The sequence below is a fragment of the Hyposmocoma kahamanoa genome, unplaced genomic scaffold (assembly GCF_003589595.1).
Source record: "Hyposmocoma kahamanoa isolate Upper Pololo Valley unplaced genomic scaffold, ASM358959v1 88, whole genome shotgun sequence".
In the NCBI taxonomy this organism is placed as follows: Eukaryota; Metazoa; Arthropoda; class Insecta; order Lepidoptera; family Cosmopterigidae; genus Hyposmocoma; species Hyposmocoma kahamanoa.
In genome coordinates, this window is record NW_020654466.1 from 20,330,760 (window position 1) to 20,343,350 (window position 12,591).

At 34.3% G+C, this 12,591-nt stretch overlaps 1 protein-coding gene across 1 annotated transcript; it reads right to left on the reverse strand.

Annotated features, from left to right (window-relative positions):
* Positions 1-1,969: 1,969 nt before the first annotated feature.
* Positions 1,970-5,236, reverse strand: LOC113235655 (60S ribosomal protein L27). The gene is made up of 2 exons (XM_026471483.1): positions 5,007-5,236; positions 1,970-2,180 (listed from the first exon to the last, which is right to left on the reverse strand). The coding sequence occupies exons 1-2, from the start codon at positions 5,223-5,225 to the stop codon at positions 1,995-1,997; spliced, it is 405 nt and encodes a 134-aa protein (XP_026327268.1). The 5' UTR covers positions 5,226-5,236; the 3' UTR covers positions 1,970-1,994.
* Between the last annotated feature and the right edge of the window lie 7,355 nt (positions 5,237-12,591).

A 12,591-nucleotide genomic window follows, 5' to 3' on the forward strand; every position in this document is an offset into this window, starting at 1 on the left:
TGGTTTTTGTATTAGACCCGTCGTCCATTTATTTGTAAGTCAATGATTGACGTCCATATAATTCTAAGTCAATGAAGTCAATGCATAGAATGATAGTTTCATATCAAACGAACTGTCACAAGTGAGGCAAAAATCAAATTCATGTAGGCTAGTTTTAGTAGTAGGTTAATTTTCGGTTTAGTGAATATTTATATAAAAATTCAAGTTGAAACGCGTTACTTCCTTGTGGAATGTGATGTTAGTATCTATTTTATGTTTGTGTGACGTATTTTTACACTCATTTACCGCACATTTCGCCATTTTTTAGCCAAAATTTTGGAGCTGTTCGCGATGCAGGTTGACCTTGAGCGCTTCAATTTGCCTCACTTAGCGTGTGCGGACTAGGTATCTATGCGTTATTATTCTAAGAGTATAGCAATGTATGAAAATTAATTTTATAAAAATGGATAAGTTAATAAACACTAATAAATGTTATTAGTGTCTTAAACAAATGTCTTAAAATACATGTGCATTGTACAATTAAATTGAATTACGGCTTCATATAATAGTTAAGCTAGATAGACTTTTGTAAGAATAATTTATTTATTTACAATTGAAATAAAGCAAATTATGTAGCTTATTTTTGAAGTTTCATTACCTTTAAGGTCCATAGTGCAGACATTTTGTCCAAAAGATATAATGGATTATTTCCCGAAAAAAAAAGGTTTCTATAATTTCAGTACAAAGTACTATAAAAACCGACCTCAAAAGTACGTAGAATTACGTCTATTTGCTAAGTTTTATTGAAATATCCCCTAGTTCGACACTATACAGGACTTGACTGGAGATAATAAAAATCGGTTCTCACTACTCAAAGTATATGGAGAAAAACGCCTTGAATTGGAGAAATAGCAAAATCAACCATTATAGTAATTGCTCCTAAATTAAAGTTTATTTTATTTATTTATTTATTAAAGGAAATCCAACAGCATACATTTAGAACTTAAAAAATAATGTTACATGAGCAGTGCATAATGCCAGGATATCACAAAAGCTTAGAAATATTATGACGCGACATTGTGAGTTTCTCTACAATTATTTATAAAATAAAATTTAAAATTTGAAAAGAACAATTAAAAAATTCATAAAATATTACAGCAAAAACCATTTCAAATAAAAATAACAAAAAAGTTAGGCGCTATTTATAATAAAAATGAATCTTCATGCGTGAACAGCCACCCTTCGAGGTGGATGATTTTCTTCATGGGACCACTATGGAAGTACCCCCTTTCCAACAAAAAAATAATCATGAAAATCGGTTCACAAATACCGGAAATATCGTGTAACATACATACAAAAAAAAAGTCGAATTGAGAACCCCTCCTTTTTTGAAGTCAGTTAAAAATAGAATGTTGATAGTGTTTATTTTTTGCGTTCATTCCATAATCTCCTGTCAATGAATATGGACAATTTGAACACTAGGGCTAGCTAACAGGGCGCAACTTACGCGTGAGCAACATAAACCGCGACATCATGGAAGCGAATTTTTGTAACGATATTGTACATATCGTAATGAACTTTATGGTACATTGTGTAACGTACAAACTAGATACGAGCCAAAAATCACATCGCGCATCTTCCGTGAAATTAGTACGCATTCGCGAGAATTCCGCAGCTGCCGTCGGCGACGTCTGGCGAATTCGCGAGAAGTGGCGCGAAGGCAGGCGCAGTGTGACGTCAAACGTCGACAACAAATTACTAGTCTCAGGGCGTAGTCGTGAGAAAGCTCGCGAATGATCGAGGGTTCCAGCGACCACACGCGCCTTCTCGCGCGAAGCGAAATCGACGCTTCCATTCCATTCCGTTCCGTCGCAATGTAAATTGAGCCTAAGAATAGCAAAAGTTCCTGTACATCAACGACCAAGTTGTGTACAGTTACATTATAATGTATAATAGGGGCAAATAAATACCTAAATAAAACAAAATAAAATTATAGTAGTAGTGAATTTATTATCTTAGAACCTAAGCTTCTGGAAGAACCATTTGTTCTTTCCGCTTTTGTACCGCTCTTCAAAGCGCACACGGGTGTTGAAACGCAGCTTTTTGCGCTTCGCTGGGTCCTTTAGGTCCTTGGCGCTAAACTTCTCAAAGCTGAAGTCAACGGAGTAGCGAGTTGGCATCAGGTGGTTGTAATTCACTACCTGGAAAAATATTAATTAATAAATAATCAAGAATCATATTTTATTCAATAATGTTGCTATTTCGAGTATCTTTGGTTCAATTTACATTACTGCGGAATGGAATAAAATCATAGCATAATGATCTTCAAGCAAATTTTCCTGGAGCCTACTTTTAATTTCCAATTATATTCTATCTTAAACACCCGAGCAACAAATTAAGAATTAATTCACTTGTCAGTATTAAATTTTTCGCGCTGTAATCATTTGGAGAGAAACTAAGGAAATCAGTTGGACAGAATAAAAAACCAATAAGATATTAATTTATAATATTTGATAAAGGAGTTAATTATTAATACAAAGATGGAACACTAAGGCTCAACTCACACTGGCGCAAAGTCGAAGCGTCGCGACACGTCATGTTTTACAACTACAAGGCTTGGCGACGCGCGTAATAATTCAATTAACTTCATATTACAATAAGGAGGTGTTAGGAATAACGAAAAAAAAAAAAGAAATTATTAAAGACAATGGAGAACTGCTGGAGAAATGTTTATCTAAAATCACAACAGGTTTCTTAGAAGCATTATAGAAGGGACGATCGTAAGAAATAGAGGCACAGGAAGACCGAGATGAAGTTAACAGGTCAATTAAGGGAAAAATTCATGCTGTATCGTATTAGGAGCTTTAAATTAGGGCATTGAATAGAGATGGTTGGTGATTACTGTTCTACCATCAAGAGCTTAGCTCTCAAATAAGAAAAACTAATCAATTCCTGCAAATAAAATTTTGTGCTATGCTAATTTCATACTTTAAACTGCGTAGATATAATGTTTTATACATTTTAAGAAAATTCACAGACTAATTACGATTATAGTTATATATAAAGAAGGATTCACACCACTAAATTTTCCACTTTCTATGCATATTACATTTAACCCAATTAAACAGCTTTCTAATTTTCTGGACACTGAGGCAGTCGCAGGAATTTCTGTAATCTGAAACAGTTTCAGTGCCAGGGTTCATATGAACTCGTACATTACAAAAATTCCCGCGCCCGGAACGCTTCTGCGGCCGCCTCTGAGTGGCCTGAGCATTATAGTTGAATTTCAATACAAAGTTATCATTACTTGTTAGATATACAATATGTACGAACAACGGCACACCAGACTACACATTTTTGTTCGAAAATCGCCTCCAGTGCAACGAAACAAGATACGTCAATGTGTAGCTTGATGTACTGGCGTATGTACAATATTTGTTGAACTGGATGTACAGTTGGACAAACAAAAAGTGTTATCCAGTACAATCTGGCAATTTTCTTTATATAGGCTCTTATCAGGTCAGAGTATATTTTACACATGAATCTTCCAATAATTAAATTAAAAATATGTTTCAAATGCACGGATCTAGAAAACAATGCGGCAAATCCATTCAATAAGACTAGAAAAATGAATTGTATATTTTAGTAGACAGTACTGCACTCCAATATAGATCGGAATATGCAAGAGGATATTGCTTGCACCTATGGTGAGACACAGCCTTAACTGCAAAAAATGTGAAAATGACTAAACAATGAAATTTATACACAAAACAGAGACACATCACGCTCTCCTTCATTTTCCCATATAGGACAAAATGCTTATTGAAATATTATAGCATTTAAGAGCTCTTCAAATGTAGCCATAAAACTTTTAACTCGTTTTCTGTAAATTTTTGCAAATGCAAGTAGGGTCACTGTTCCACCATAGATGCAAATTATTTATCTACATTTGAAGAAAGTATAGAATAGTAAGAAAGAATAGAGACAACGTGGATAATACATCTCTCTGCAAACCAGGAATTGATATATTGTATTTTTGTCTATATTTTAAATATGCTACTAGCAATTGCTTTACTGCGGTAGTGTGTTTAGAAGAATTTCAAAGAAGTTTCGGAATTGAAAAACAAAATGTAAATATGTAATTTTTTTGCAATATCACGATTTTGTTTTATTACCATAATATTTATATTACATATTTTTTGTCAAAATAGTCAATTTCACATAGCATGGGTATTGTTATTATCAGGGTGGCTTCATTCAGAACCTTTGCATCCCCACATCACTGCGACCATTGACTGATCTATTGTGATCACCACTAATTACAGTGCAGAGCCAAGGCTGACAGCATTGAAGAACTGAGGGACTTTCCTGGACAAGACATAGTGATGTAAAATCTCATTTTAACAAATTGATTGAATTTTTATCGAGTTAAGTTTCTTATGAAGAGATAATTGATTTAAAGACCATTATTTTAAGAGCAAATATTAAACAAAATAAAAAGGATTACATTATTCTTATTAAGTTACTAGAAAACTACAATAATTTAGAAAATAGACAACCAAACAAAAAGTCTACAAAAAAGCTTAAATCAACAGCAACTAAACTGAATTTGAACAACTACTCCCAAAACGTCATGTAAATCTCAAAAGAAAAGAACCCGCATTCAAGGTGAATGCACACATATTGATGCGAGATACACAAAAACAAATTCAATTTATGATGTAAATCTCTATGGATAAATATTCCATTTAATGCAACCAAGTAATTGGGTAATTTATTTTTATCTTTATCATTTTACTTTCTCTCTACTTCATATACTGCAATTGTTAACTAATTTTACAATTGAACCAAAATATTGTTTGTTTTTGATACACTACAACAAATTTACTGTTTCTTTTTGTGAGCAGCAATGTAAAAATTTGATATCTCACAGTACCCATCCTATGTGAAATGAATGAATGGATTATACCAACACATAATAAACAACAAATTTTAGGTTATGTTACGACAACCAGTAGAATACCAACCTTAACGAAGGGCTTTACTTTAGAGCGTTTGTGAATTTTGTTTTTGCCCATCCTCTTGTGTACTCTGCGAGGATATCTGTCGATGCCGGCAACGAAAGCGTGTCCGTACGGTTTGTCTGACGTACCCTCGTCGTAGTTTTTTACTACGATGGCTTTGCGACCAGCGTACCGGCCGCTAAGGACCAGCACCACCTTCCCAGGCTTCATAATCTTACCCATCTTGGATGGATCTGCAACAACCAACTAACCTTCACGTCTTCATTCACATCAACACTACTTCCAGGTTATAGAGGACTCATGACGCGAGAAATACTTCAGTGACACCACAAGCGAAAGCATGTAGCGAGTGTAAGTCACATTATTAGGATAACAATTAAAAATAAGCACAGTAAACCTAAAAAATAACATTGACTACAACTTCGATTTTCTTAAGTAATTTATTCTCCGCACAAAAAATATTTACATCACAAGGTGCAGCAAGTATGAAATGAACTGAATGCGGTATATTTTACACCAAATATGACTAATTCTCACTGATTTTTAGAGATAAAATTCATAAAAATTTGCGAAACTCACATTCCTTCTTTACGTCAAGGAAAAAGGCACGGTGTTGCCATAAAAAATACCTCAAACATTTTGACATTAGTTGTGATACAACTTTTGTGTGTGGGTTTCATATTAAAAAGTTGTTTACGGTTTTTATCACAACTCTAGTGATCGTTTTATTTGTCGCTTAGAAGCCTAGGATGGAAAAAAATAAAGGAACGGAGAAGTGACGACAACAAAATATATTTACACAAATTAATATTGCCATGGACCAATAACATAGGAGGACAGCTAATCTAATCGCAACACAAGAGACGGCTTAGGCTCAACTCACACTGGCGCAGAGCCGAAGTGTTTTTTGCCTATAGCATATTTTATTTCCCAATTTTAAGGTACTTTGTGTTTTGCAAATATGGAATCGAGTGTCGACGCGCATCGACGCTTGACAGCATTCGAGCGACTTCGCGCGTCGCCGCGTGTCACTTGGGCGCCGTGAGGTGTCAGACGCCGACGCAGACCACACTATGATCCCGGCACACTAATGCGAGTGTCGTTGCGCTTTGTCAGGCGGTGTAGTGAAAGCGCGCAGGACACGGCGACGTGACGCTTCGACTCTGCGCCAGTGTGAGTTGAGCCTTACGGATATTTAATACCTATTGGTAGACCAGATATCGCGACAATCATCGAATGGATATTTTTGTATTGTATATAATTATAATTTGTTTTACATTGACCAGCTCAATATCTATATGGACGAACTGCAATTTAACAAACTACTCTAATTTCTAGTGATAATTAACAAATCAACTAAAGTCAAAGTCAAAGATGATTTATTCCATAGGTAAAATAAATTTACACTTGAAAACGTCACATTTAAGGTACTGCTCGTTCACTACGCTGACCTCCCTGAGAAGAACGAGCAAGAAACTCTAGGGATTGCTCTTTTCAAATAAACTTAAATGCTATGGAATACATTTTGAATCAAATTTGTGTGGATTCAGGAGCCATGTCGTCTTTCCATACATCTTTATCTAACACGTAGTCTTCAATTTTGTAATATGATTTTTCGATCAAAATATTTTTAATGTAGTTTCTAAACTTAGGAAATGATAAACTTAATATATGCTCCGGAATCTTATTGTAAAAACGTATACAGTTCCCCATAAAAGAGTTGTTTACCTTGGTTAAACGAAATCGTGGTACCATGAGTTTGGACTTAGCTCTAAGGTTAATATTATGGATATCTTCTTTCTTATTGAAATTATGTATATTTTTACGGGCATATAAAATATTTGAGTAAATGTACTGTGATGCCACAGTCATGATACCAGTCTCCTTAAACTTTTCTCTGAGAGATACCCGAGAGCCTAGACGGTACACAGAACGAATCGCTCGTTTTTGCAATACAAATATGGTTTGAATATCTGCCGCTTTACCCCACATGAGAATCCCGTAGGACATTATACTATGGAAGTAACTAAAGTAAACTAGTCTAGCAGTACTAACATCGGTAAGCTCACGTATTCTGCGGACTGCGTATGCAGCGGAGCTTAATCTGCTGGCCAGGGACGATATATGTGGAAACCACTGAAGTTTACTATCTAAGGTCACTCCCAAGAAGACTGCTTTATTAACAAGGTCTAACTTTTCTCCGTTTATTTCTATGCTTGGACTAGTCGATTTTACGTTAGGTAATTCAAATTTAACACATTTTGTCTTCTTGGCATTAAGCAATAAATTGTTAGCATTAAACCAATAAACTACTTTAGAGAGGGTATCATTAATACGGTCATAGTTAATGTCATGTCTGTCTGTTTTAAAAATCAAGGATGTGTCATCAGCAAACAACACTATTTCGCAATGGTCCTTAACAAAGAATGGCAGATCATTAATATAAATCAGAAATAAGAAAGGTCCAAGTATTGAGCCCTGCGGAACACCCATTTTTACTGGAGAACCCAAAGAAGTCGCTCCATTTATGCCTACTTTCTGAATTCTACCGTTGAGATATGATGAGACAAGTTTCGACGCCTTGCCATTTACACCGTAATGTTCCAGCTTACTAATAAGAGTATTATGATCAACGCAATCAAATGCCTTTGAGAGGTCACAGAAAACACCAATAGCGTTCTGGGATCTTTCCCAAGCATCAAAGATGTGTTTTAGTAACGCTACCCCCGCATCGCTAGTCGATCTACCACTAGTAAACCCGTATTGTTCACTATGAAAAATATGATTCCTACCGAAATAGGACAGTAATTGAGTTAGCATAACCTTTTCGAATATTTTACTTAAAGCTGGTAAAATTGAAATGGGCCTATAGTTGCTAGGATCAACTTTCCTACCGCTTTTGAATAAGGGAATAACCTTGCTGTATTTCATTAAATCGGGAAAAACACCTTCGTCAACGCACCTATTGAAAGCTACAGCTAACTGTGGGGAAATGAGATTAATAACTGAGTCTATAACTTTAGTTGATATGCCCCAGAGATATTCAGTTTTTTTAACATGTATTGACTTAAAAGCTTTTATGATGTCTTGTGGATTAACATGACGAAAATTAAATAAACTGCCACAAACGTTAACATTTTCCTTTAGGAGATCAATAGCAAGTGAAGGGGAGGAATTTAATGATTTTGTAGTGTTCACAGCAATTTCCGAAAAGAACGATTCAAAAGCTTGGGCTACTTTATCTTTAGATTTTATAAGTTTGCTGTCTAATTCTAAAACTATATCTCTATCGTGTAGTTTAACCCTGCCTGACTCTTTATTTATTATGCTCCAAGTAGTTTTAAATTTATTTATCGATTGTCTAATTTTGTCGCTGTGAAACTTAACCTTAGCAGCTACACAAACTTTTTTAAATATTTTCGAATAAATTCTAACATATTCTATGAAATTGGAATTATTATTATAAGTTTTCATAGCATATAGCTCATACAAACAAGACCTACTCTTATGAATACCTACTGTTGCCCAGTCGTTGAATTTAGTCTCTCTATGGAAAGTTAATGTTTTCGATTTAAATATATTGTCAAATTCATTTTTAATTAAACCAAATATCGTGTTATATAAAGTATTTGGATCCTCCGGTATATGGGATAGGGAATTTAAACTGTTGCCGATATTATTTTGAAATCTAATTATTCGTTCTGTGGTAATCGGTCTGCAGAGAAATTGGTCTACCTTCTTGCTCATTTTACAATTAAAAGAAGCCAATTGGCCACTATGGTCGGATCTTAAGCAATTTATTATTGATTTAGACACTGCGTCTGTGTTACAAAAGATGTTATCAATACAAGTAGAAGAGGAGGCAGTAATGCGAGTTGGTTCTAAAAAAAGATTAATCAAGTTAAAACTTTGAAATAAATTAATGAGTCTTGCAGAAGTAGAACAGTTTTCCAACAGGTTTACATTGAAATCTCCACATATTACTACGTTTTTTTTGGTTGGAAAAATCCGCTTTAAACTGTCTTCCATAATTAATTCAAACTCGTTAAAATTAGCAGAGGGGGGCCTGTATACACATAAGACGACAAACTGATCCAATTCCACACATGAAATCTCAATAGTTCGTTCAGTAGAAAGATTTGTGATATCCTTACGCTATTTAAATTTTAAGTTACGCTTAATAATAATCATGGATCCGCCTCTACTTAAGCTCTTTCTTATGAACGAACTGACTATTACATAATTTTCTATATTGTTAATGGCTTCGTAATCTTTCAGCCAGTGTTCTGTAACACAAAACACGTCAACGGAAATATCGTGCAAAAAAAGACTTATTTCTAATATTTTGCCAGAAAAGCCTTGAATATTTTGATGTACTACATGGAAACGATTAGACTTTTCTGTTGTCGTGTTTTTTAGTTTAAATTATGGTTAGTAAAATGTATACTGTTGCTACTTAAAGTAGGAGCATTGTCGTGGGACTGTGTTATATCTTCTATAACAGCGTCCTTCTATAAATGGCGCTATTTCGCAGATTTTTAAGGACATTGCCGGATATTCTATTATTTTGTTTAGGATTAGCGCCATCTACCAATATTAGAAAGCGTTAATTCGATCCCTCATGTAAGAATGCCATTCTTGGACTTACGTCAAAAATGTTTATTGCTTCAATAAATACAGAAAAATATATAACCCACATCCTCTCCAATTCTTATAACTCTTTCGACTATTTTATAATGACAGCGCACAATATATTTTTATTAACACACAATGCCATCTATTGATAAGCATATTTGTCAAGTTCAGGAAAGAATTTTAGTTCATGGTCAATATTTGAATAATATTACAAGGAAAAACTGACTAGGTACTTGCATTTCATATTAAATCATTTATTTCTTTGTGATACACAGGTTTAAAATTTGTTACAACAACAACGCAACAAACATTCGTAGCCCCCTCAGGCTTGTATCACGAGTGCCATGAACACACACATAGACAACCACAAATTACACCCAAACTCGCAAGCAAATAAATGTAGGCCATACATTGACTTACAAATAAAGTCAATGAGGCCATACAAACATTTCTCTCGGCCTGGGAAGCATGACATGACAGTCTAGCATGGTACCTAATCGTTCGGCCACAAAAGCAGTTAAAGACGAATTAATGCATTTAAGTAGTATGTGGTTGAATTGCAATGAAATTTCTGTATCGATAACATTTTTTAAGCGAATATTTTAATTTTGAACTTAACCTAACCTACTGGGTGAATTTCACTTTTCGAATTTCAATGGCACTTTTTGAGTGATTTTTGTAAAACCCATTTTTGTTTTGGTTTTAAGGTCTTAAACGTACAAAAAGTTCAAACATGTCAATAATTATAAAGTCACAGAAATATTTACGTTAAATACAACAAAAAAAAAACTATATTTTAGATCACAAGAATGAGATTGCAGTAACACGAATGATTTTCTCATAAACATAAATGAGAAAGACGGCACAGTAATGAGAAATTATTATTACAACACACATTTTAACGATCACAAAAGAACATATAACAAATATTTTAATATAACTTCTTGTATCACAATCCTTTTCATCCGTGTCTGATCATCTATCTATCTATATGTAATTAATAAATAAACCTAAATAAGTATTTTGTTAATGTCACATAAACTTTATTGTACATCAATATATCATCATAACCACCATCAACATCATCATCATGATCACCATTATCATCATCACAATCATCGTCATCATCACTACAATCATCATCGTCATCACCACCACCATCATCATCGCCACCACCGTTATCACCACCACTATCACCATCTAATTGTTATATTTCAAGCAAATGTTTGGCTTAAAGTACCTATTAGACTTAAAAGTAGACAAGAATGAGAGCGACAATAATGATATTTGGATACATTTTTAATTGTCAAGTGTGTAAAATATGCTGGATCGTTATAAAAGTGCATGGATTTTAAAGTTCCCTTTGTCTAATTGATGTACGTTCAATAAAGTTTATAAAACTATTACTTAATATTTATTTACATAGATTGCTTTATATGAATGAGAACGATTTAGTCACTAGCGCTGAAATTGGTATTTAAGTCGATTTTTTGCTAAAACGGAGATGGTTACTTCACTGTAAACTCCAATCCGACAGTAGCCCCTTCTCACGTGTGCGAAGGGTGAAGGTGATGCTGTATGAACTTTTGTTATTAGGAGGCTTTTAGTTGAATTGACACTAATGATAAGAAAAATTGAAACACATTTTGTATTCCCGAGAAAACATGTTTGTTTATGATAAATTGTAAAGTTACGGTATATATTCGACGTGTAAGTTATTAGGGTTTATACTCGATGGGAAATATTGCGATTTCCACGAGTGTTTAATTATTTTCTTCTTTTCTTAAAATTAGAGCGACGTGGAACCGGTTCCCATGAATGAGAAATTGTCCACTTTTTTAATTTTTATTTATTACTGTGATGTAGTAAAATAGTCTTTTTATGTGTAACACACAATAAGTAAGCAAGCAATCATATTAAATAAATAATGCTTAGTATTCATGTAATAACATAAAGTTATTGAAAGGGACACATTTTTGGAGGTATCTGTACAGTTTTGGAGGTATCGGTATGTCGTGCTAAAAATTAGTAATGGAAGGAAAAAGGGCCCCGAGGGTTTTATTTGAAGCACTATTGTCAAGTTAGCCACCATGCAATCATATTTATTTTATTTGTGCCAGCAAGTGTGATGAAAAATTCTTTACATAAAGTACCTACAGCGTTACGCACCACAAACTTACAAGGGATGTGTAATCGACAGAGGGGTACTTGTAACCGCACGATCGCCTCGGCAACACTTCTGCAAAGTGACTAGGAATGCAGTAAAGCCATTTCTCAATTTGGACTTAGCGCTGGTGTAATGCAACGTTTAGATCTTATGAAAAAAAGTATACATTTGAAACTTCTAAGCCAGCTACTTCTAAATGGGAATTTAAAAAACAAGTTGCTACATAGGTACATGTTAAAAAAAGTTCGTATAAACGTCAATCCCGTGAATATAGGAACCAATAGGATATAAAATTATGCTGTAATCCCATGGGATTACAGGCATGGGAGCCTAGTGGCAAGAGTGACTTCTGCGTCGTCATGGCCTCCCATAGTCCAATTACGGTGTAACGTAAACATGTACTCGAGTCGTAGGTGGTAACTCACCAGAACAAATCTCACTTATACAGGCTATAACAAAAAGGTTCGGTCGTATAGTTCAGCTTATCAATCGTACTCGCAATAGATACACATGCGTGTCGGTCAATCGGGCATTCGTATGGGGAAACAAACATACATGTATATAATAAAATATTGTTTGGGGAAAAATATAAATTTTGAAGTTGTTTATTCATCATGAGTACAATGCACACTTGAAAATCATGGACGGAGCATTTGTTGCACCCTGTAGAGTGATAACTTATATCTTAATAAAACAAACCTTGATTAATTGAGTTTAATATCAATAAAATAAGAAAATTATTTACACAAATTTTATCAAAATACAAAAATAAAACACTGTCACATA

Bases quoted from the DNA above. Each gene is read 5' to 3' on its own strand.
- LOC113235655 (XM_026471483.1), bottom strand. From the start codon at position 5,225: ATGGGTAAGATTATGAAGCCTGGGAAGGTGGTGCTGGTCCTTAGCGGC. The intron at 2,181-5,006 runs GTTGGTATTCTA...ATATTTTTCCAG, and splicing joins AAGTAAAGCCCTTCGTTAAG to GTAGTGAATTACAACCACCT.